This window comes from Protopterus annectens, chromosome 7.part0, assembly GCF_019279795.1.
Source record: "Protopterus annectens isolate FY-2018-M chromosome 7.part0, PAN1.0, whole genome shotgun sequence".
Classification (NCBI taxonomy): Eukaryota; Metazoa; Chordata; order Ceratodontiformes; family Protopteridae; genus Protopterus; species Protopterus annectens.
The window spans coordinates 967,361,176-967,388,363 of record NC_056739.1 but is presented as its reverse complement, the minus strand read 5'-3'; the positions used below and the strand labels follow the sequence as shown (position 1 = coordinate 967,388,363).

Below are 27,188 nucleotides of genomic sequence, written 5' to 3'. Positions count from 1 at the left end.
TATCCCCAGTAAACAAATGTCAAGTAAAAAATAAAATGATCTTCTGATTGTGAGGTGCCTTAAAGGAAGATTTGTATGCAACCTGGAAAAAACTGAATCCTTTCCATGTTCTGCTTTCTTTAGCAGGAATTAGTGGTCAATGAAAGCATTCTCCTTCATGCAGATGGCATGCTTTTCCAGCATTCTCTGATTTTTGTGCATTTAACCAAGTTCATAGTGAAGGACAATACCTCTCAACCTCTTAGTAGAAGAAATTTGGACAAAGTCTAAAACTGGGTGCAGAGGCCCTAAAATAGGGACACATTTTAAATATTGCTTGTATAAACTTCTAAAGTTGCTAGAATAGCAGTGTTTGTGATAGTATACATTTTCTGAAGGATATGAAGTTCTTTAACGAAAATGTTTTTCATTATTTAATGACTTCAGTCCTCAATTATTTGCCAGACGGGACCAAAAATGTGTGGCAAAAATCTGAATAGTTGAGAGGTATATGAAGGGCTAAGGTGCCTGATAGAAAATATTTTAGGCACTTTATCTCTTAAAGCTTAAGAGACCAGAACAACTTGAGTCACAAATCTTCCATCTTAGCGGCAAGATGATTTGCATCATGGTTCTGTCTGCATTTTATTAGATCAGTTAATCCCACCAGGTCTTCTGGACATGGTCTCAGAGGTTCTGTAGAGTTGCTGTGAAACCTTCAACTAGGCGGATATATTCTGCCAAGTGTGAAAGTTCACCATTTGGGTAGAGGAGCAGATATCCTCTTGTCATATCTGGTGGCTTTCAGGTCAGGCAGGTCCATCTGTGCTGCATTTTTTTGAGCTGGGCTTAAGTTTTTATGGTCAGTGTATGACTGTGCCATCTCGCTACATCATGATCTTGTGGACAGTGAGACTGTTGCTCAGCATGATTTTGCCAGGCAGTTCTTCAAGGAGGATCTTCATCTTTGACCACATTTGAAGAAGCTTGCACCTTCTTGAAGGGTGAACTTTGTAGGCTTTCCCATCTGCTTCCAAACCAGCAGCAGACTTGGAGGACCTTATTCTTAGTCCCTATTAACCCAACAAGATACATTTTCACAAGAGTGGTTTCAGAGCTTTCCCTTAAAATCAATCCTTTTCCCACTTTGTTAATTCCAGGAGTGGAATCCAAGGGTGAACAGGGCACTTCATAACTCAATGTTTATTTCAACAGTGAGGAAAGAGCTCACAAGGACTGATAACTTGTTTATGTTTATCTTCAATGTGAGTGGAAGGAGGAAGGCTTTCAAAATGCCAATTAAATGTTGGGTGTTCAGTCACCTGCTAGTGTCATTTGCAGTTCATATGCTATTGTTGTCCAGTCTAGATAGAAGTCAGTGTGGTGCTAGCATTTTACAGTATCAGTTCACTTGAGTATGTCTGCAGCCACTCACTGTGCTTGCACCACTCAGCATTTATGTACTTTGCTTTTGTGACTTCCCCTTCCAGCTTTTTTTGCTTTTTGTTTTGTTTTTGTGTTTGTTTTTGTTTTCTTCTCTCAGATTTTATTCATTTCTTTGTTTTTTTGTGATTTTTTTGATATGCATATTGAGATTTTTCTTGTTTGAGACTTTTCTTTGTATATATATGCATATATATGGCCCCTACTAATGACCTAAACTGACCACGAAACCGACACCAACCGACACGAACCATTAACAAGGACGATCACAACACACTCATCCCACAGAAGACAGACGACCAAGAGGGGAATGTAGCCCAAAATTGCAACAGTAATGGTAGTGAGGGGATTTAGGAGTAGGAGACAGTGCAGTGTGTGATGACTCAGGGATGTAGGGTTAGGTGTGTGTGCGGTGGTGTGGTCAGTAGTGGGGGGTTAGGGGTGGTGGTGGAGTAGAGTGTTAGTAGGGGTGGGGAGAGAGGTGCAGTGGTGGAGGTTGGGGGCAGGGTGTGTGAGAGTAGGGTTAGTGCAGGAGTGAGAGGTGTGCAGTGTCGGAGCCTGGGGTGTTTGGGTGTGGTGAGTTAGGGTTAAGGGTGAGTGTGAGTAGTGCGTAGAAAAGCAGTTAGAGGGTTAGTTGGGCTAGGAGGTGTGTGTTTGTGTGTTGTAGTGTGTTGTTTTGTTGTGTGTGTGTGTGCAGTGGTGTTCGTGTCGGTTTGTGTTCGGTTTGTGTGTTGTCGGGTTTTCTACGGTGGGGGTTTTTTCTGTGTCCGAATCGGCCGCTTCGCGAATTAGAAGTAGACCCATATATATATATATATATATATATATATATATATATATATATGTTTTATGTTCTTATCACTGCTGGTAGCTGGAGGCTTCCCTGCAGTGGTGAGTGTGAACTTTGACCATCTCGCTCTTTCATTGTGTGTGTGTGTGTGTGTGTGTGTGTGTGTGTGTGTGTGTGTGTGTTGGGGGGAGTTAAAATAATACTGTTCATTTAAGTGAAAAAGAGGCTTACTTTCTTTAACTGTAGATGGCAGTAACAGGCATATACTGATGCACTGCATGTTTGGTAAAAGATTTACCCTTTGAAGGCTGAAACTGAAACACTGTTATTAAATAACTAAGTATGTACAGTAGAGAGGTAGGTATAGAGAGAGAGTTTTATGTTTGTTTACTAAATAAATCAATGTGCTATCAATGTGCTCCACTGCAATATGTGTAAGCTTACTTTAACTAAGAATAGCTGTAAACACTTTTTTAAGATCTTAGCAGAACTTGATAGCTTGAACTAATACTACTTACTTAGCCTACTTAAATATTACCTCTTGCAGTCACTGTTAGTTTTGCATATTTTAATATAATTTTTATGTTGCCAAGAATCTTAGTGCTAATTTCTCATCAGCTGTGTAGAGCTAAATTACTATTTCTGATAATTCATATGATAGCAGGTGTCAGTGCTATTTGTTATTAATCTCACTGGTGTTAGAATTGTCTTTCTATAACTTTACTGTTTCATTGTGCTACAAAGTGCTCTTTGTTTTATATTATTTATTTATTTTACATTTGTTGACCGGGCTGGTCCAACTAGATATATGTCTATTTTCAGTGGAGGCCCGGGGAGAAAAACTCTGCACATCAGAATAGTATTACAAAAACACAGGAACATTACCAAGTTTTGGCAAATTATAACAGTACATTACATTTTTGCTTATGAGTAAGGAAAAAAACATACCTAGTTACATAACAAGTATGGGTATACATACAAAAAATATAAAAAGGTAAGTGAAATAGAGCACTATTAAACTAAAATGTTACACACACATTATTGTTAGTAAAAGATTAATGAGTTTGTGTGAGTGAGAAGATTATTTTCTGGAGACGAGGGAGATAGCCTGGTTTGCACAGGGGGCATAGCCATTGTGATTTGAGGTATGGTTTGAGTTTGGTTTTAAATAGGGTAATTGAGGATAAGGAGGTTAGGTCATTAGGGAGGGTGTTCAAGGTTTTACCCACTGTGTTAGAGAATAGAGTATCTGGCCAGATTGGTTGTTTTACCTATCTTTACCAGTAATTTATTTGATGAGCGCAGGGTCTTCAGGTTATTGCAGGGGGTGATTAGGTTAGTGAGTATTGGAGTATTTGTAGGTTGATACAAGATCTTACGGGCAATAGTTAGTTGGTTCAATAGAATAAGATTTGACAACTCTAACCATCCTAGTTGATTAAGATTGTTGCAATGATGGGTTCTATAGGTAGACCCAGTTGCAAATCTGGCAATATTATTGTAGGAGATAGCCAGCTTATTCAGATTACTTTTACATAGTTTAGTATAGGTAGGGGATGCATATAGTATGGTTGAGATTAAGTGGATACGGGCAGTAGTAGTCCTGGCTAGTGGAGTCAGAAAGGGTTTGATCCTATAGAGGGAACCTAGTTTGTTTACTGTTTTTATAGTGTTGTTAATATGGGGCTCAAAGGTAAGGTTGTTATCAATTAGTACTCCAAGTAGTTTTGTGGTAGAATCGGGAGATATGATAGTACCATTGCTAGATGTAACAGTGAAGTTCAATGGGGAGGCTCTGCGGGTGGGAGTGAATAGTAGCATTTTTGTTTTGTTTGGGTTCAGGATGAGATATTGGTGAAGAAGCCAATTCTTTACTGTGCTAAACATGCCGTGGGTTAGGGACTGAAGTTGTGATGGTGAAGAGGTTGAGCACATTAATGTGGAATCATCCGCATATTGGATACAGGTAGCTTGAGGTAATACAGATTGTAGGTCGTTAGTAAAAATAGAAAAGATGAAAATAGAATAGAAAAAATAGATAAAGACAGAGACAGGCCGCTGAGGTCCAAAGCTGCCGATGATGCTTTTCCTAAGCCAGTCACCAGTTCGCCGGTACTCTGTGAGGCGCTTTTGCAGCCCCTGATACCCACTATTTCTGACTCGCAGGCCTCTACTGAGACCCATTCGTAGTCCAGTATGCCGCAAGATGCTTCAACTGTGGAACCTGCGGATGTCTCTACCTTGGATGGGTCCTGAGCCGCTGTGCAGTAACAGGCTTCTCAGGGTGTATTCAGGCCTACGGACTTGCATATTAAACCGACGGCTCCATCTTCATTTAGGCCAAAATCTCGAACCATGCCTAAGAAACCGACACCCAGGCTGCATGCTCAGGCCTCTATGCCTATAAAACAAATGATAAGAATGGCTGAAGATCTTATAACTCTAATCAGGGGAAGCCAACCTCCCCCTTCTAAGAGACCTAGGACTGAAGTTGTTTATGAATCTTCTAACCAGGATTCTGATTTTTCTGATTCTTCTGATGATCTGGATTTGCTATCTACGTATGAGGATTCTGATGCAGAGGACTCTACTCCCTCTGCTTCCCCTCCAGATGATTTTTCTTTTGGTGAAATCTTACATACTCTAAGCATTTCCACTGGGAAAGCCAGGATTTTTCTGATTCAGAAAAGAAGCTTAGGGATTTCTTACTCCTGCCTCGGCGTAGGCCTTTAGCTATACCTCCTGTACTAGACATTGTTGGTGCCTTTTCAGAATCTAGTTTGGCCCCTGATTCTTTGCCTCCTGCTCCCAGAAAACCTGACCGATATTACAGGGTTCCTGATTCTCACAAGTTCTTTTTTAAAAATCCTATAGCGGATCCAGAGATTATTTCACAGGGACCCAAGGGCATTAAGGCTTCTACTGCTAAAGATCCTACCCCCTCTGATAGAGACTCCAGGGCATTGGATAGAAAGTTTACACTTCTGCAGCCTTGGCCATTAGGGCTTTAAACTGCCAGTTTCATATGTTAAAGTATCAACAACATGTTATTGGACTGCTTAAACAAAAAATTATGTTGATTCCTGACTGTGCTGAAAATAAAGAATTACAGGATTTAATGCATTCTGCTGAACAGGTTGGAAAACATACTTTGCAATGTGGATTTGATTCATTAGAGGCCTCCTGCAGGGCTGCTGTTACTGGGTCTGTGCCCAGAAGGCATGCTTGGCTTAAGGAGCAATCTTTGCCTGATTGTGTTAAACCTAAATTGTTGGATACTCCCTTATATCAGGACCGCCTGTTTGGCAACAAGGCTGAGGAAGTTCTTAAAAAGATGGAAGATAAAGTTAAATCTATGCAAACTGTTAAAGATTTCTTACAAGTTCAGCCTCCTAGATTTAGTAGGCACTGGCCCTCTAAAAATTGGTCCTTTCCAGCCCCTTCCAGGTCTTCTCAAGCCAAACCCAGACACAGCAGAAACCCCAGGTTTTAGTCCCAAGGGACACACAAGACTAGGCAGTGGGGGGTTTCCGCACCCAAATCTGGGGGTAGCAAGACCCCCCCCCTATGGAAAACTGTCTCAATGACTTGCTTTTAAAACTTCTAAGCACTTCCCAACTGAATGCTCCTTTAGGCGGAAAGATTGGTCTGCAGGCCAAAAACTGGGAACGCATTACCCAGGACAAATGGGTTTTAAATATAGTGTCCCAAGGATACAGATTTCATTTGAACACGTTACCAACACCAAGCGGGTGGACAGATCTACCCCCAAATCAGTGGGCAGAGGCCCAAAATCAAGTACTCTCTCTCTTAAACATGGGGGCTATTTAGTTGGTACCAGAAGAGGAAAAGGGACAAGGTTTCTATTTGAGAGTTTTCCTGGTACCCAGAAAAGACAATACATGGCGTCCTATCCTGGACCTTTCTATTCTAAACACCTTTCTGGTGATTTCAAAATTCAAAATGCTGACTCTTCACCAGCTGCTTCCTATGCTAGGCAACGGTGCGTGGTTGGCAACACTAGACTTAAAAGAAGCGTACCTGCACATCCCTATCAGGGAGTGTTGCAGAAGATGCCTACGCTTCAAAGCAGGCTATATGCACTATCAGTTCTCTGCACTGCCCTTTGGCTTATCTTCTGCACCCAGGGTATTCAAAAAGTGCCAAGATCCAGTCATTGCATTTTGCAGGCAAAGAAATATTCAAATATACCCATACCAGGACAATTGTCTAATTCAGGCAGAAAGCAAGGACATTCTTTTGAATCATCTGGCCTTTGTTCATAGGGTACTGACTTGTCTGGGGTTCACCATAAACAAAACGAAATCCCACCTGGTACCCTGTCAACAAATTATATTCCTGGGAGCAAGCTTGAATAGAACTTCCCAAATGACTTTCCTCACACCAGAGAAACGGATTCATTTGACAACTTACTTCAAACAAGTGGCCACAAAAACCCAGCTATCTGCAAGGCAAATACTGCAAGCCTTGGGGTTCATGGCCTTCTGCATTCTTTTAATTCCATATGCAAGGCTGCATATGAGGAAACTACAATGGTATCTCAAAAGCCTGTGGTGTCAACATTCACAGGATCTAGAAGCAAGGATTCCTATCATACCTTGCCTACGCCTAGAGTTCCTTTGGTGGGCAGAGGCCTGCCACCAAAACAAGGGACTTCCACTCACATTCCCCCCTGCCGCCCAAATCTTAACAACAGACTCATCAGACTATGCATTGGGGGCTCACCTGGCAGGGAAGTGCATTCAGGGCAAATGGAACCCAAGTCAAATGCACCTGCACATAAATCAAAAGGAAATGTTAGCTGTACAGAATGCTCTGACAGCCTTCAAGGACCACATTCTTCCAGGACAACTAATGGTAAAGATGGACAATGCCACTGTTATGTGGTACCTAAACAAGCAGGGGGGTATACATTCTTACCCCCTCTGAAGACTAGTGTAACACAGCCTTGAGCTACCAAGTGAATCTACAAGCTCAATTCCTGCCAGGAAAACAAAATACACTGGCAGATGGACTAAGCAGAAACCTCATGGACCCACATGAGTGGAAACTGGAACCAAGGATTTTCAACATGTTGACAAGCAAATGGGGGAGCCCAGATATAGACCTGTTTGCCTCCCCCCCAGAACCATCAACTGGACAAATTTTGCACAAGGATTCCCCACAACCTAGCTTGGAAAGTGGACGCTCTATCCTTCAGCTGGAAAAACCTGTCAGTTTATGCCTTTCCTCCTCTGCCTCTGCTCTTCAGGGTACTACTAAAGATCAAACAGGACAAGCCAAGGACGATTTTAATTGCACCAGACTTGCCTCGCCAACACTGATAACCCACTCTTGCGCAGTGTGTCATGCTTGACTCTATTGCACCTGCCTCAGACTCCTTCCTTGCTGTCAGCAGGATAACCAGATTCTGCACCCTCCGTTACAAACCCTGAACCTAGCAGCCTGGCTAATTATCTAATCTCTCCTTTACCATCCCTCAGTAAATCAGTGATGGATATCATTTTAGAGGCAAGGAGGCCTAGTACTAGAAAATCTTATGCTGCAAAATGGAAAAGATTCTGTGCCTGGAACCAATCTCAAGGAATGAACGCAGCAGTGCCCAATTTACCTCAGATTCTACAATACTTGACTGAGGTGCTTCATAAGGGCTTGTCTTTTTCCTCCATCAAATTTCATGCCTCAACCATTTCAGATCATTATAGCATAGAGTCTCCCCTCTTCTCTCACCCACTGCTCAAGCAGTTCCTCAGAGGGGCCAAAAATGTAAGGCCACCCAGGAAAGCTCAAACTCCAGCCTGGGATCTTAACTTTGTCTTGGAGAAACTCACTCTTCCTCCTTTTGAGCTAGCTGCTACTGCAGATTTAAAATTTCTTTCCTGGAAAACAGCTTTCCTTATAGCAATCACTTCTGCAAGAAGGGTATCTGAATTACAGGCCCTTATGGCAGTGGAACCTTTCATCATCTTTCATGTGGACAGGGTGTCCTTCAGACCCAATCCCTCCTTCATGCCCAAGGTGGTATCCAGTGTGGCTCTTAATCAGTCCATTCATTTGCCTACCTTCTTTCCTAGCCCACAGAACATCTTTAGATGTGCACAGATAGCTTAGATTCTACTTGGACAGGACTAACCCTCAAAGGAAATCTGAACAACTGCTGGTGGCATTTGCTGCAGAGATAGAGGGGAAAGCTATTTCAAAACAAACCATTTCAAAATGGGTAGGCCACTGCATTCATTTCTGCTATAAGCACCATGGAAAACCTATCCCACAGGGCATCAGACCCCATTGAACCAGAGATGCATCTATCTCTACAGCCTTCCTCAGGAGCGTCCCTACTAGGGACATCCTAGAAGCTGCTACCTGCTACCTGGAGTTTTGTACATACTTAGCGTTATCATTTGCCAATTTTTCTCTAAATCCAGAGCTGGTTTTGCCACTGCAGTCTTGCAGGGCCTTATAGCTGGTACTAATTCTATTTAAATTCCTCCTCCCAACCTTAGCTTTGGGAATCTATCCAAATGTAATGACTGCAACAGTGAAACACGAAGAACATAGTACAGTTGTGTACACTTACCATAAATGTAGATGTTCGAGTGTATTCACTGTAGCAGTCCTGGTTACCCTCCCTCCAGCCCCCTTTCTTCTTTTGGCTATACCTCTACTCTAACTTACTATGCTCAAAAAGCTTTTTGGTGTATTTGAGGGATGATAAGTGTTGATGTGGAGGTTTGCTTCATGGGCTTATGAAAGTGTAGGTAGTTAAGGTGTTCATAGTGCTCAGGTGCTTTGCTTTATTTTGATGTTGTTTTTCTGCAGTCTCTTTTGTGGTATTGGGGTATGATGGTCAGTCTTACTGTGGTTTAGTTATTATCATGTGCCACTGTCACTATTTGAATAGCAATGGATGTGAAGTTGTATATTACCAGAAGTCATGTCTTTAATACAGTTGTGCTAGGTTCATTACACTGTAGCATTTACCAACTGACACTATTACCTATGATTTGTGTTTCCTTTCTTTGATGTGCAGGCTCTATTTTGAAAAATCAGGAGGATATGTTTGCAACAGAATTGCATCGACTCAAACAGCAGCCTGTTTTCAGCCTTTTGGACTTTGAAAATTTGGTGGATAAGATCAGGAGCACAGTTGCAGAGGTAACTGTATTCTGTTGACAAGTTTAATCACCGGGAAATGTTTGAAAAACATTATTTGAGAAAGGGATAATGTCATTTGATTCCCACATTGAATCACGCAGATAACTGTGAACTCGGTTAAGTCTGAGAGAATGTTGACTTCTATAGCTAGGAATGTGCACTCCAGAAATGGTGAGGTATTTCTTCAGCACTAATGATCTTTCAAATATTATATTATTAAATAACCATATTTTAAGTTTCAACATGAGTTCACACACATTATAGAAAAGAAAATACGCTGTAGTAACAGTTTCCATTATTACCGTTGCGGAGTATACAGGTTTTATTTTTGATAATTTTCGTTCACTCAAGAATTAGTCCTGTTTTCCCTTAAAATGTACTCCTTTTTCTGATCATTATTCTTGTACTGTGCTCTCAAATTCCATTTTTTCTTTGAAGTTTGGACATGCTGTTTTCTGAAGAATCACATCTTTAGTTCTTTTATGTCCTTAAAACTTTCAAAACTTCCATTATGTTTGATTTAGGTTTTGACTTTGGTTTTGTAGTAATTGCTTTTTGGCAACCAGTAGAATTAAAATTAGTAGGGTCACACTATGTCTAGGCAATTCAGATCCTTTGTCCCAGCTCAGGAATCCTTTCCTTAGTTACTACAATTTGTTCATCCCAGCACTTCTGTCAAATAACTCTATAGGGAATTTTTTTAACATCTTCCAATTCTTTACCTTCCCACAAAAAACTGTTCCCAGTTGCCTCTCTTCCCCATCAGATCTTCAATATCTGCTGTCTACTTGAGAAAAAATTATCTGTAGTCTACTTTGTCAATAAAAACACCAGAGAATACATCTGTGTGAAAATCCTCAAACCTTCTGGATTGTTTGCATACTTGGAAGGCCTATAGATTTTTTTCCCATTTATGTTTTGTAATTTGTCTTTCTATTCTTTTTTCCTGAAATTCTTAATATCCTCTCAGTGATTCCTATCGTTATCACACACCTTTTGTTGTGCTTTACTCTTTTGATCTCAACTCAACTAAACACTCAGTCAGAGCTGATCTTTCATCTAGCACTCCCATGTCCCCATTTTGTCAGGATACCTTTCTACTTTGATTTCTAATCTTATATGTAATTTATGTATATGAGCCTCAAGTGTTAATCTTTAAACATTAAACCTCTGACTTACTTATCTGTAATTTTTCTGTCATTAAACTCAAATGCAACCATTACATTACTCATAAAATCCCAGTTGACTTTACTGAAGCTTTCTCTACATCAAAATAGCTTTCTCTTCATCAAAATTCAGCAAATATACCAATATTTTCCATATAATCTGCTTCCCAGGTGATCATCATTAATCTGTTGAGGTTATCTGATGTTTGCTTCCCCTCCACAAAATCACACTAATTCATATCTATCAGTTTTGTTAATTTCTTTGCCACTATTTGAAATAGGTATGTGTAAAGCTAAATTTTATGGGTTTTTACATCAGCCCGGTAGCTTAGAGGGATAACTCCTTAATTATAGCATATGCAACCACAGTTTGGTTGGAGGTAGCAGAGCTTGATGGAGATGTCAGGGAAGATTGGCTTGCCATGGGGTGTAGAGTTTTTCAGACGAAGGAGGTAGCCTCTGACCTGGAAGTGTGTACATGGCTTACCAAGTCAAAAGCTGGTGGTAGCCTTTGTCAAGCAAGTGTATGGGAGCATGCACATGAATAGGGGATGGCTTTTGTGGTTGCCATGGTGATGACGGTTGCACGTCCACACCCTCCTATCTAGGGGAGGTTGATAGGCCATAATACAAATGCCCTCATTACCAGGATGCTGGCAGAAACGCAGTTAACCCTCATGCCTGCCTGAGAGAAGGGCCCCCAGATGGCTGTGAAAAAATGGCTATAGTCTGGGTAGGGAGCTTTGATGGTTGGCAGGCTCAGGGGCAAACAAAATCATAAAGATAAAAAAAATGATCTGAAGGGTCTTTTCCCTCTTTCAGTAATACTGCAATTACTGCTTTCTTCCAAGATGCTAGCTCACCCCCTTTAAAGTAAAGCCTTTCAGATCTTTATCTAAAGCTACTATCCTAACTAACAAGCTTCCACAAGAACATCATGTGTTACAGATTACTGTGTTTGATTATACATCACATTTTATTTCATTGTTTCTTACCTTACTCCATCATTTTCTGTGATGCTTTGTGGCTCATGTTTAAAGTGTTTTTCAGCCACTTCAGTAGCATAATGTTTGCACAATCCCCAGTGCAACAGTCTTGCCACATTATTATGCCTTTCAGTATACAGTCATTCTGCCATTAGTATGTCACAACCAGCAATGAGGTGTGCAACTATTTCTAGTTCTGTTTTACAAAACCTACAGTTGTCTGTTTCTTCCACATGTTGAATGGAATTTATAAACCAAGATGTAGATAGCCCATTTGTGCTACCAGTATTAAGCTTTCATCTCTTGGTTTGAATTCACATTTCCTTAACCATTCCTGCATTCGTTTCTGATCAACATGAAGTTCTTCCAGAAGTTTTCCATACTTGCAACTATATTTATGCATTTTCCACATTTCTTGACTTCTCATCGGATCCTTCACCTTATAATATTTCTTTTGTTTTTTTGGCACATTCAGTTGCTGCCTGATTTTTATCTACTTGTGGTTTGATTTCCATTCCTGCTTGACGCTGATGTGCTTCTGCTATACTAAGCAGGAAGGTCATCTTAGATTTATTCTTCTCATGTTTCAAAACTTTCACTACATTTGGGTCTTGTGAGGTCAGCAGATATGTGTGGAGTACCATGATTGCGGAAATATACATGTAATCAATTTCAAGAAGGCCCATCTCTCCTTCGGAACTGGGAATATATAATCTTGGTATGCACTCATTTTTGTAAATCATCTGATGAGCATGAAACATCCTTCTTGTTTTCGTATCTATTCTGTCCAACAAGTTTTGGGTCCAGTCAGTCACTCCAAAACTGTAAGTTAGGACAGGAAGAGCAAATTGACCTATAGCTTGGATTTTGTTCCTAGATGTCAACACTGTTTTCAGGATTAGTTTAAAAGTTTTCTAAAGTATTCCTAAGTTGTATTCACATTTATTCATATTTTATTGTTGATCCTTCCTCAGTTCCCAAATACTCATACGCTCTGTGTTGCTCAAGTTCTTTTATATCACATTCTTGTTCCAAACTGATGTTTTCTTGGTGTTGCAGTTTTTCTGATTTAAAGGTTGCTTTTGCAGACCAAATGACATAAAATCTGAAAAAGTTTTGACAACTTGCAGTTGTGTTTCAGTTCCTCATCTGGTGAGCTGTACAGTTTTAAATCACTGACAAAAAGAAGATGAGAGGTCTTTACACTCTGTTGTTTTCTGGGAGCCAAATTATAGCCATGGCCTAAGCTGTTAAGTAGACAGCTTAATGGGTTAAGGGCAAGGCAGAATAGCAGTGGTGATAGAGAGCCACCCTGGAATATCCCCCTTTGATTTTTTATTCCTGGAATAATAATTTGTCCTTTATCATGGCTTAATTGCAAAATGGTCTGCCACTGTTTCATGGTCACTGTAATGTAGTCAATCAGTGGAGGGTGTATCTTACACATGTCCCTCAATTTCTGATGAATTTACTTCTTTCCAGTGTAGCTCAGTTATTGTATCTTGAGGGATAATATGAAAATTCTGTTTAAGATCCTGCTACCAAATTGGCATCTTCCATACCAAATATTTGCACAGTGCTTCAGAAATCTACCTTTGTTTGTTATAGTTTTCCTTTAAGTCTTCCTGATATATCCTTACTATTGTAAATCAGGTTCTAGTCCTCACCTATAAATACTTTTCCCTGGTGAAAAGATGTGGTTTATTTTAAGCCTCATAACAATAGTTTTAAGTGGAAATAGGATCTAAACAACATACACTGTATTAATCCTCCTCCCCTGACAGTAGCCCCTTGCTACCACAAATCTACTGTTATTGTCCTTTTTTCCCCTGCTTGTGTCATTGTTTGTCCCCACCCACAGTCAGTCTTATTGCTTTCACTTTCTTTTGTCCCTCAATTTCTCATTGATTTATGCCTAGAAATCCTTTCTTTGTCAGATTCAAATGCTCATTTCTATCCAGGTGTTTCCTGTGGCATTACTGTTTGCACTCTATACCTACTAAACCCATTTCTGTTCCATATTAATATTGACAAAACTGCCTTTCTGATAAAAAGGTAGCACTGATACATATTATACATGAGATTTCTTTGGAATATGCGTTTTCTTCCTGCATCTTATATGTACACACATTAATGACTGTCAGGATGGTCTTGCATATAGTTACTTCTACTCATCTGTACACAAAACCATGTCACATTTTTCCAGACCTTTTGCTTCAGTAAAAACAAGCATGAACCAAAAAAAAAAAAAAAGTTTTCAAAAATCAGTCTCACTTTCTAAAATGCAAATCTACTCCTACAAGTAGGAGCAGTTGACCCAAATCGACAGCTGCACCCATAGGTATGAGCTATTATAAAGTTAATGGCTAACCTTGCTAATGTGCACACTAATGTCTTTGCTGTCACTTACACATATCTTTCAGTCTGTCAGCATGAGAAATCTGGACAAAGTCAAAATTAATAGAGGGGTCAAAGACTAAAAATGAGGGATATATTTTAGAAATTGCTCCTATAAACTTGAAACATTGCTAGAATAGCAGGTTTTGCATCAGCATGTACATTCTAAAGGATATGAAATCTGAAAGTCAAGTGTCTGTCATTATTTAGTGACTTCAGTCCCCAGTAAGTTGCCAGGAAACCAAAACTTTTATGAGGAGCAGACCAAAAACATGAATAAAAAATCTTGGCATTCTTCTGAAATCTGGACAGCTGAGAGTTATGCTTGCACAAATTGCCTTGTGTTCATGTCCGATCTTTTTTCCCATCCCAGATTTGAAAAATAAGTTGCATGCTTTCAGTAAACATTAACTTTTATCCTTAAGAAAATATATATTGGTTAACCTTAAGTAAATAAACTAAATTGTACACTCTTATATTTAATGTATTAAAGTGCAAAATCTGATGGGTAGACAAGTACTTGTATAATTATTCATTTCCCTTGTTTCAAACTTAATTTCTTACTTTTTATTTCCATTGTACTGGTTGCCAACAAACATTTAAAAGTTAATTGGTTTGTCAACATGACCGAATCACTTAGAGCCATATTTTACACCATGAAGTGGCAAGCCCTGCCAAGGTGTGCAGTCTTTGATCAGTGTTCTCCTATCTCAAGAATACTGTGCACCACAGTAGATGTCCAAAGCGGTTGGTCTGTACAACTCTTCCCCGTATAGGGCACCATGTAAAGTCTTTGCTGCTGCTCACAGCTCCATTCATTGGTGAGTTGGAGATGGAAACACTCAACATGTTTTTCAGAGGTGGAATGAACCTCACAGAGACAGAGGAAAAACATACAAATTCCAAACAGGCACTGGCCGGAGGTCAGGATCAAACCTTGTACCTTGTGCATGTAAGGCGAAGACCTTAACCATTATAGGAGTAAAGTATGGCAAATGGTTTGTATCTTGAAGATTTCACTTAGAACACATTTTTCACTGAAATTCTTGTCACTATCCTTTGTACCTCACAAATATCACTTGGGACACAGTAGTTCGATCTCTCATAGTTAAATGCCTGTATTTACAGGCTGCTTGTCTTCTGCCAAAAGCAGGTGGTAGTGGAATAATCACAGCTAGTTAACTTGTGGATGGAAGAAAGAACTACATTTTTTTTTGTTTTTCAGTGTCTCCTTTATCTATTTACTTGCTTGCTTAAAGATCAAGTTTAAATGTGTAAAAACAAACTTGTCTTTTCACACACAGAAGTGTTTGCATGCATCTTTCTTTATGCATGCAAACAATTTTTTTTAATTTGAAAATAAGAGGTTGTTTCACACTATTTTATAAGTAAAATCCTTTTAGTTTGCTTCCAAATGGGGAAGACTAAATACACAAAGCCACGACATTAATATTAATAGGCAGACGGGGGCACTTGCATTACTTCGAGTTCCAGCTCTAATTATGATGGATTACTGTTGGTAAGTAATTGTGAATTAGTTATGTAATTGCCAAACTGTTCAACAGTTGGGAAAAAAAACTAATGGTTGCATATAAACACTTTTTTAAACAAAAACAAAGTGTGTTTCATGCCTTTAAACAGCTTCTTTAAGAAAAACATTGTCTTTAGTATAAACTAAAAGCATTAATCTAGACCTCCAGTTCTGTAAAAGCATTGAAAGTTATCTTGGAAGTCTATGTATAGTATAATCAATACACATTTACACCCCCTGTACCAAAGACTGCAAAATTATGTCCATTTTAACTTTTTTCCAGCCTTTCTTATCTTGCTGCAGTGTAAAGCCTATTTTACATTACAGCTAAGGAAGAGTACTTTTTACTTCAGTGTTACTATCATATACAGCAGTCGTTGATACTTCCATTACCAACGCCCACCTACACACTTCACTTTTAAATTACCTCTAGCTGCCTACTATGCAGAACTACTTGACAAATTAACTGTAGTGTAAATCAGTAAACTTTTATACAAATAATACAAATAGTAAGAACAAAAACTGGTTTACTTAGTCACATATTCAGTCCATTCATTGTTCTTCTAACAGTTAATGACATAAAGTTGAGTTTATGATTTACAGTTCTTTCATCAGATTAACACAGTCAGCAGACTTCCAGTTTTTTTTTCAACTTCCTCTTCTTTTATTACCACAGTTCGTGTGCATGAAGTCCATCTAGAGAGATACCTTTTTACAGTTTTCCTACTTTTTCAATATTCATTTTGTCACTGGTCTTCCTGATCATTGTGATCTCCCAAAGATGGGCTTTTGAACAAGTCCAAAATACTCTGATTCTTCTAGTGATAACTTGGGCTTCTTGTTTTCACTCAGACCTTTTCCTTTGAAGCAATGAAAAATGTTTCACTGACAAAAATCCCACTCTTGGCTTTCATATTGACAATTAGAGAAGCAGATGCCCCTTCATCTTGCTGGCTCGCTGTGCTGACTGCACTTATTTTTTTTTATTTTCACCATAGCCTCTTCTGCTTCCAAAAATGTTTTCAATTTTTCAGGGAAAAATGTCCTGAAGCCAGCTGGATATAGCAACTTAAAGCTCATACCTGCCTGTCAGTATTCCCTGGTTGCTGGGATTAACTTGATTCTTTTTTGCCTTGTGAACAGTTAGTAATCATTTTACACACACACACTGGCATTCCCAGTTTTCATAATTTTCCCTTCTGCAACAGTTTTGACTGAAGTAGTTTTATTCCCCCGCTGGGATGATTGGATTGTTCCTAACATAACTCTCTGTTGCTTTATCATGGTCTGGTTTTGAACATGTGCACAATATTCTCTCTCCATTAACAAATCTTGCTGAGGGACCCTGTTCCATTTGCTTGACTGTACTTTCATAAAACTAAATAAAACTTTGAAAAATATTTCCATCTGCTGAATTTTCTGTTCTGATAGTGTGTAAAAAGCTTTTTTTTTCTCTTCAGAAGCATAACTTTTATAACAAAGACATAATTTTAGTATGTTTCTGAACCCTATACCTTCCACAACAATAGGTTTCATGAACTGCGCACGCATAACAGAATGGTCAAACCAAGTGACTACCCTGACATAACGACCTAATTTCAAGGGACAATCTACTGCCCTTTCATTTTCTCAGGTATTGCAAACAATCTAAGGTTTTTTGTGCATGCTGTGTCATCTAACTACTACTTTATAAAAAAAAAACCTTGGGAAACCTGATGTTCAGCAAATCTTAAATAATTTCTGTCTTTGATTTCTGCAACTTTATTAGCTCACCTGACTAGCTACTTAAACTTTCTTCTGTTTTTTTTTTTCTCCAGATTTTAGTTGTTTGTCTTTGTATGTTCTTCCAGTGTATAACTTGCTTTGTTTTAATTTCTACTCTAGCTGTGGCTCAGACTGTTTGTTGCTGATCAGCTTCAATCTTTTTCCTGGGCAGAACTTTTTCTTTTCTGTGTGATTTTACCTTACTTTTTTTCAGATTTATTTGATGGAATCCGGTTAGTGTGATTACTAGGCAGTGACCACAGTTTACCAAAATAGACAACTTTTACTGGCTGTTTTAACAGTTTCTCAGTTTTTACACTGGGAGAGTTATAATCAACATGATGTTTCATCAGCTGCCATCTTAGCATCTTAGAAGTCCCCATAGGGATGTTAAGGTAGAGTATGCCTCATCTTTCAGTTTGCTGTCTGTTGTAGGCCCACAAGTATTTCCAACCCCTTTTTACTACAAATTGGGTTTAATAAGTTAAACATTTAGAGCTTCATATAGCCTTTGCAGTAGGCGATCACCTTCTGATTTTGTCAGATATTTTTCCACCCTGATATGGTGATAGAGCAGTTAAGCCTGTTGAAGCCAGTGAACACCCAACTCCACCTGTCCATAAAAGACAGGAGGTTAGACATGGGGTAAAATTGCATTGCTGGTGAGCTTAGTTAGACTTAAGATGGTGAGTGATGTGCCTTGCTTTGCAAAAATGGGAATTTGCTCCAGAGGTGTGGAATTGTTTGGAAGAAAAAAATCTTCCATGCTTAGCAATTCCTATTTATTTTGTAATGTAGAACTGTGTTTCTTGATTTTGAATTTGTTACTACTAGTTTTGCGGATATCTAGTGAATCGAGCAGGATTGGGTCATTTACAACTTTGTAGGCGAAGCACAGATCCCCACAAAAAAAGTTAGTAGGAGACCGCAAAATGACACATAACTTTTAAGTGCTCCATATAACCTAGACAGTTCTTGCCCTAGCTTTTGTTTACTGATGAACCACTGGAAGTTTTTAGTTGTTTGAGCAGCTAAATACCGAAAGGCACATTGTGTTGTATTATAGTCCTAATGAGGGATACATAGAGGGGAATGATTACCTCTTTTGATGGAGAGGAAATGTCCTTATTAATAAACTGGGTGAGGTAGAAGGATTTCCTAAAGACAGACAATATCTGATTTTCAAATGAGAGTTCACTATCCACAAAGGTACCTAGATCTATAATGACGATGTCCATTTTAAGTGGGGTGTTTACATTGTAGGCGTGTGAGAGTTCTTTTTTCAAATCTGTCTGATGCTGCATTTTTTGTGCTCAGCTTTAACCCATAATCTAGATACCACAAGTTGCCCAAGTTACATCCTCTTGGAGATCCAGGTGTTTCCAAGGAAGCTGAACATGGCTTCAAGCTTGTAGCTATATAGGAACTTGGTCAGCTAGAGGCATCTTTTAGGTTTGACATCAGAGATGTAGATACCCAAAAGAAGTGGTCTCGCAACAGAAGCCTAGGATACTCTACTAGGGACAAGTCTCGGAGTACAGTGTGCTATTAGCACTAGCACTACTACATTAGTGTTTATCAGTGAGCCAGTTGTCAATCTAATGGGCTGCACAGGGATTTATACCGAGTTTGACTGGTTTGTTGATAGATTGAGATGTAGTGTCAAAAACCTTAGCTAGATTGAGGTAAACTGTGTGCATGGAGTTAATCTCATCTAGTGCTTTTGTGACTTTTTCATTGAAATCGCTGGGCTTAATAGACGTATAATCTACCTTGTACAAAGCCAACTTATTTAGATTCTAGGAATTGTGGACTCCCTCTACCCGTATCTGTGATGTCCGTGATGATGATTTACTCCATCATGTTGTAAGTGATGCTGGTGAGATTGATTGAGATTGATGGGTCTGTAGTTTCAAGCATCTATTATGGGCCTTCCTTGTATAGGGGAGCTACTACAGCTTTTCTTCAGGCTTCTGGCACTTGGAGAGACTTTGAATAGTTTAAGCAGGAAGTCTGATAGGTGGTGTTTTACACTGACCAGGAAACGGCCCATTTTTTGTATGGTGCCACTGAGCTTTTGTTTTTTGCTCTTGGAGAGGACTTTGTGTCTGTCCAGAGGTAATTACTAGGTAGCGTATGGTCATGGATACATTTGTATTGGAAAATTTGAAGGTGATGTAGGAGCTGAATTTATTTGCAGGGATTATATACATTCTCAAGGTTTGAGTGGGTGATGTCTTTAGCCCTAAGCTCAGCACAATGCTGGTATTATTTTTAAGGTTTTTTGCATATTTAAAGAATGTCTTTTGGTTATTTGGTGGCGTAACAAATTTTAGTTCATAATTAACTCAGCAAGATTTGAACTTGTTCATGAATTCTTTGACCATTTTGACTATTTATTCTGTTAGGGATATGAGCTTATTCCTTTTATTGGAGAGTTTTATATACAGCCCTACCAGAGGGATTTGTTTTTAAACATGGAACTGTATTTGTGGTGAACAGGGTCATGAGTCTGTGTGCAAGAGTTAAGATAGGAGTAGAGACTTTGAAAATATGCAGCAGTGTTTGATATAGATTCAGCAAGGGGCAGGACACTGTTGAACCATCTCGTATCATCACTTTAAAGATACTTGACTTGGTTGTTGAACTATTGTGGGTTTATACAGTGAATACCACAGTGCAGTGCATTGATCTAACCAGTGAGAGCATGATGGTTGTGAGCACTCAGGAGTTTTCTGTGAGGATTAGATGAAATATCTTGGTGCCACTAGTGGGGATAGTACTGTTCGATTGAGGGAGTTTGCAGAGGTAAAGGGATAGAAGCATTGTATGTATTTATCTGTAGAGGGATAGGTGTGTCAGTTTTACAGAGGACTAGTTAAAGTCCCTTAGAAAGGCTGTGTTTCGGTTAGTGGAGAGATGCTGTGGGGTTGCCACCAGTCCTGCTCTCAGTGGGACTTTCACATTTTGGATCTAATGATTCCATCACCCCCTTCAGAAAGAAGAGGGAAACAAAAAGTCCAGCTTTTGCTGAATCTCTGAAATGCCGAGAAAAGCTGCACGTACTTTACTTTTTCTCAGCAATTCAAAATTTAATTTGTTGTGTCACCAACTTGAACCTTCAGGGAGAGTTGTTCCCTGTCAGGTGTTGGTGGTGAAAATAGTTCAGCGATTGGCTTAAATTTGTGTAGGGGGCGGAGGCTGACATAAAGAAGAGCACTACAAATCCCGTGGCTGCTAGAGCGTGTTCAACCTCTTAGCACAAGAAATCTGTACAAAGCCTAAAATAATGGGGGGGGTGGCAAGCCCCAAAACTAGGGTCAGATTTTAAATATTGCTCTTATAAGCTTAGAAAGTTGTTAGAGTAATAGGGTTTGTGTTAACATGCATTTTGTGAAAGATAGGAAGTCTGCCACTCAGATGCATGTCATTATTTAGTGACTTCAGGCCTTAGTGATTTGTCAGAAAGCCACAGATTTTATAAGAAACAGACCAAAAATATGAGAAAAATCTGGACATTCTGCAAAAATCTGGACAGCTGAGAGGTATGCCGTGAGTAGTATTTAAAAAAACAAAAGAGAAGGATCTTTTTTTTTTTTTTTTAAGCCAGCCATCAAGCAAGCCTGAAGGCCAGAAAGAACAGCCAGTAGGCAAGTAAGGAAGCCAGCTTGCCAGTCAGGCAGCAAACCAATAAAGTGGCCAGTAAGAAAGGAGACCAGCAAGACGGCCAGCTAGCATGAAGACCAGTAGGCCAGCTAGCAAGAAAGCCAGTAGGCCAGCCAGCAAGGAGGCAAGTAGGGTGGACAGCAAGACAGCCAGTAAAGTGGCTAGATTGCTAGCCAGATAACCAGCATGGTGGCCAGCCAGCTAGGAGGTCAGCCAGCCTGCCAGGAGGCCAGCAAACAGGCCAGCTATCCAGGTGGTTAGTCAGCCTAAATGACCGCAAAGTGTCTAGACAGCCAAGAGGCCACCAGAGTGGCCAGCAAGCCAGCCAGGAGTCCAGCAAGTTGGGTCAGTAAGCCAGCCAGCTCACAGGGAAGGACACCAGCCAGAGCCCAGAGGTAGGGAAGCTAGACAACTAACCAATGGAGGTGGTAAGGATAGTGGGAAGCCAGTCATGTAAAGACCATGGTTGTGCTGCTCTGTTGTGGTAAGTAGAGCTAGCATTTTAGTTCTGAAACATTTAAAGATTTAAAGGTAAAAGTGTGCATATGTGTGTGTGTGTGTCTATATATATATATATATATATATATATATATATATATATACTTACACACACACATACGCACACAGTGGATGTAAAAAATGTACACAACCCTGTTAAAATGCCAGGTTTTTGTGATATAAAAAAATGAGACCACAATAAACCATTTCAAAACTTTTCTTACCTTTAATCTGACCTATAACCTGTACAGTTCAATTGAAAAACAAACAAATCTGTTAGGGGACAAAAATATAAAAATGTACAATAAGCTGGTTGCATAAGAAAGCACCTTTTGATTTAATTACAGCATTCAGTCTTCTTGGGTATGAGTCTGTCAACATGGCACATCTTGACTTGGCAATATTTGTCCACTCTTTCTTGCAAAAGTGCTCCAAATCTGTCAGATTACGAGGGCATCTCTTGCGCACAGCCCTCTTCAGGTCACCCCACAGATTTTCTATTGGATTTAGGTCTGGGCTCTGGCAGGGCCATTCCAAAACTTTAATTTTCTTCTGTTAAAACCATTCTTTTGTTGATTTGGATGTATGCTTGGGGTCATTGTCATGTTGAAAGGTGAAATTCCTCTTCATCATCAGCTTTCTAGCCAGACACCTGAAGGTTTTGGGCCAAAAGTAACGGTATTTGAAACTGTTCATAATTCCCCCCACCTTGACAAAAGCCTCATTTCCAGCTGAAGAAAAGATACCCCAAAGCATGATATTGCCACCACCATGCTTCATCGTAGGGATGGTGTTCTTTTGGTGACGTGAAGTGTTGTTTTTCATGCCAAAAGTGCTTTTTGGAATTGTGGCCAAAAAGTTCAACCTTTGTCTCATCAGACCACAACACATTTTTTCACATGCTTTTGTGAGACTTGTATTGTTTTGCAAATTTTAGCCAACCCTGGATCCTTTTCTCTGTAAGAAAAGGCTTCCTTCTTGCAATCCTACCCCGTAGTCAGACATATGGAGAATACAGGAGATTTTTTTGTCACATGTAGTACGCAACCAATACTTGCCAGAAATTCCTGCAGCTCCTTCAGTGTTGCTGTAGTTCTCTCGGCAGCCTCCCTGGCCAGTTTTCATCTTGTCTTTTCATCAGTTTTGGAGGGATGCCCATTTGTTTACAACATCACTGTTGTCCCATATTTTCTCCACTTTTTGGTGACTGTCTTCACTGTGTTCCATGGTATATCCAATGCTGTGTACATTTTTTTGTACCCTTCTCCTGACTTATACCTTTCAACAATGAGATCCCTTTGATGCTTTGTAAGCTGTCTGCCAACCATGGCTATTGCTGTAGCAGGCAACTGAGTAAATATCAGGAAAACCCTACTAGGACAGCTGAACTTTCTTTGGGGTTAATCAGAGTCTCTTTAACTGATGGCAGGTGTGTACCCAAGAAGTCTGAATGCTGTAATTAAATCAAAAGGTGCTTTAGCAAAGTATTAGTGTAAGGGTGTGCACACTTATGCAACCAGCTTATTTGATCGGGTATATATATATATATATATATATATATATATATATATATATATTATAAAAATATATATAATATACACACACACACACACAAGCACACATATATTACACACGTATAAACATATATGTATGTATGTATATATATATATATATATATATATATATATATATATATATATATATGTACACTCCTATATAAATATATATATATATATATATATATAATATATATATATATATATATATATATATATATATATATATCCAATTGAATGAACACAATGCTGACAGTCAGGAGATTGGTGCAGAAACATCGAATTAACAAATAATGACATGTTCTGCACATGCTTCAGTAATTACCCTGGAGTATGCACAGAACATGTTGATATTTATTAATTCAACATTTTTACATTGCATTTCTGGCTGTCAGCATTGTGTCCATTTGATCAGGTGTCCTACCTACAACAGTATATCTATATATATATATATATATATATATGTAAACAAGTATGTGTGTGTGTGTGTGTGTGTGTGTGTATGCATATCTCTCTGTCTCTCTTGCTCTCTCTATGTGTGTGTGTATGTGTGTGTGTCTGTGTGTTTTGGGGGGAGTATGTTGAAAAGCTTCTCTGGAATGTCCAAGCTGTCAATGCTTGGCCATACCCTCTACCATTGACCACACCCCATGATGTCATATAGTAGCCATACCCCTTGCTTCCCACTTTGGATCTCATCATCACGAACATGGGATCACAATGTTCAACACCGGAAGTATACCCCTCACTGGTGAGATCAGATCATAAACTAATCTCGCTGGAGGTCCTCATCCCGCCCCCACCTGAAATAAAAAAGACCACAGTGAAAAACTTCTCAAAAGCCGACTTCACACTTCTAAAAACTAGTGTGGTCTCCTTTAAGGCCCCTGAGCCAGTGGTAAACATTACTCAAACCGCTGAATCACTTACAAATGCCTTCTACCAGCACCTACAGGACTGCATGGATCAGGCAATCCCAAACAAAACTAAGACTCTTTGTACCAAAGGCAAGCGCCCAGTCTGGTGGACCCCAGCCATAAACAAGCTCTACAACAAAAGGAGGAAGCTACTACAAGATAGAGCAAAATCCTTGAAAGGTAAGACACCTTTGATCATTATAAGTAAAAACTAAGAGCTCTCATAAAATCATCCAAGGCAAATTTTGAGAGAAAAATCACCAAGGACTCAAAAGACAATCATAAGGCCTTCTTTAGCTATGTTAGAAACCTAGGAGGAAACTCCCAGATATGCTCAGAATTAGTTCAAAATGATGTGAAGATTACTGAACCTACACACATTGCCAACATACTGGCTGACAGGTTCAGTGCAAACTCCCCCCCCTAAAGGAGCGATATCTATACCAGAGGATTGTAGCCCCCAAACATCTCCAACGCCCAGGTGAGAACTGCTCTCTCCAAAGCAAAAAACACAGCATCCATGGTACCGGATGGTGTCCCCGGCTGTGTGCTCCACGAACTCAATGAGGAATTAAACCCGCAGTTAGGACAGCTGTTTAATCTTAGCCTCACCTCAGGATACGCACTCCAAGGAGTGGCACACGCGACTGTGGTCCCACTGCACAAGGCGGTGCCTCCACCGACCCTGGAAATTACCGTCCCATTAGCTTGACAAGCCTTATCTGCAAAGCCATGGAGAGGATCATAATGGAACTCATAAATAAAGACGTAGGGAACTTGCAGACTTTGGATCCAACCCAGTTTGGCTTTGTCAAAGGCAGATCATGCCTTTTAAACTTGGTTGACTTTTTCGAGACCGTCACCAAGGCTATTGATGAGGGAAAGGCAGTCCATACAGCCTACCTTGACCTGGCAAAGGCCTTCGACACAATACCCCACTCAGGTATCATCGAAAAACTCATCAGCTTGAATGTAAACCCATACATCACAAGATGGGTTGCAAACTGGCTAAGTGACAGAACCCACAGGGTCGGAGTTGCTGGAGCCATGTCAGACTCAAAGCCTGTTACAAGTGGTGTCCCACAGGGCTCAGTCCTGGGTCCACTCTTGTTAGGCATCTACTTTTCTGAAGTACAAGCAAACGCAGGAGGGTTATGGCTGACAGTTTGCAGATGACTGCAAACTGGGCGCCATAGTCGAAAACACATGTGACACAGATATCCTTCAGAAGGGCCTCACAGAAACGGATAACTGGTGCCAGAGCCATGGCCTAAAGTTAAATGCCAAGAAATGCATAGTCATACCCTTCGGGAAAAACAAGGTTACCCCTAGCTACCATATAGGTGGCAATCCACTGAGCACAGAAGAAGTCATCAGGGATCTGGGGACCCAGGTTGACAGTAGCCTTTTGTTTGACACTCATGTTGCTAAAGTAGTTAGGAAAACCTTCTACATTGCCCACCTGATCATGAAGGATTCACATCTAGATCAAGGGAGGTCATCGTCCCCTGTACTCATCACTCATTAGACCTATGATTGAGTACAATGCCCCATTCGGAATGTATCTGACCCGACACCTGCAGCAGCTGGAAAGGCCCCAAAAGTTCCTCACCAAAAGGATAAAGGGTCTCAAAAATATGTCTTATGCTGCCCGACTGAAAGAACTCCAGCTCTATTCAGTCTCATACCGCTTGCTCAGAGGTGACCTGTGCCTAACATATAAGGCCATGTCAAACCCAGATTTGATGAATATGCTTCACCTCAAAAAATCTAGATCCCTCAGAACCACAAGGGCGGGAGACTTAAACCTTGACACGGTTATTAATAGAACGTGCTGGAGGGACATATTCATCACCCAGAGACTCCCTATGCTGTGGAACAAAATCCCGGTACATGTGAGGCAGAGCACCTCGCTGGCCTTGTTCAAGAGGAATCTTGACCAATGGATGGGAGATCGCAGATATACCCCAGGGATTACTTCAGTGTCACTGCTTGACAGAGGCACAGCAAAATAATAGGCATAGTTTTATTCAAACTAAAGGGGTGGCGAAAGCCAAATAACTATGGGCTAGGCTTATAAATGCCCTTGGGCAGATAGCCTGGTATGAACCTATGAAAAGGTGGCAACCCTAAGATGCTGTAACTCATCAATATGTTTCTTGATAAGCAAATCTTATAGACATGATTTTGTAGTTGCCCAGGATGTGGTATGAAGTCTTGTTTAACTGGTATTAGAATATGAAGGAGCTGGAAGCCACTCTCCTGGTTTATTAGTCTGGAGATGATGATGTTTCAGATAAAGACAGACTCCACCACCACCATCAGTGTTACTAGTATCTAAACTTGTAGACATAAATGGGTGATAGAGAAGCTACTTAAGGAGGGATTACTGTCTCTGTTTAGAAGCCACATTTCAGTGACGACACAGATATCCATTCTTCAGCACTGGGAGGGCATTTTCTTATTTAGGTTCCTAGTGTTGAGCATTGATATTTGCCAAATCTGAATTTGTGTTTACAAAGTTGGTAGCCTCAGTTATCTGGCATTGCCTAAAAAAGCAGTATAGAGTTATGTTAAATCAACTCATCCGTGTTCTTTACCCAGACATGTATCAGCAGGACACCCCCCTTTTTTTTACACCTTTGTTAAACTCACAAATATTTAGTTGCAACATGGGTACATATACATTAATAGAAAAGAAAACAAATCATTCAAAACATTTTTTTCATTTTCATGCATTATACTGATATGCTGTCTCTTTTTAATGATTATCATTCACTCTTAACATTGCATAAATTGCTCAAGTCTTGCCTTCCTTGAATTTTCACAGCTCCCCACAAATTCAAATTATTTCTTTGTACTGTATTCCTTCCCTTTTTAAAGATCCCATTTATTTTATCTCTTTTACAACATTCAGAATTTCAGTTACATTTAGTTTAGATTTTGAGTTCTATTTTCTAGTAATTGCTTTTATGGCAGCCAGTAAGCATTACACTTGGTAAGACCTTACTGTATGTAGAGAATTCATTTTCTGTATCCCAGCTCAGGAGTCATTTCCTTAGTTAAAATAATTTGCTCCCCCAACATTTTTGACAAAGTACCATATACGGAATGTTTAAATTCCACCAACCTATTACATTCTTAAAAAACATGTTCCCAAATACCCATCTCTTTCCTGGCACACTTCCAACATTTGCTGTCTACTTGAGGAAAAAAAATGAAGTCTGCTTGGGGTATAAAAATACCTAGGCAAACACTTCCATGAAAAAATCCTAAACCTTCTAGACTTTATTGAATTCTTAGAAGCCATAAAAATGTC

General features: G+C 39.7%; 1 protein-coding gene across 2 annotated transcripts in view; it reads left to right on the top strand.

Annotated features, from left to right (window-relative positions):
• Positions 1-27,188, top strand: part of TUBGCP4 (tubulin gamma complex associated protein 4) — a 944,163-nt gene that overhangs the window by 511,339 nt on the left and 405,636 nt on the right. For both annotated transcript variants that reach the window (XM_044077538.1, XM_044077537.1), the window contains exon 9: positions 9,264-9,388. In XM_044077538.1, the coding sequence (XP_043933473.1) occupies positions 9,264-9,388 (125 nt within the window). The remainder of the gene's footprint in view (positions 1-9,263; positions 9,389-27,188) is intronic.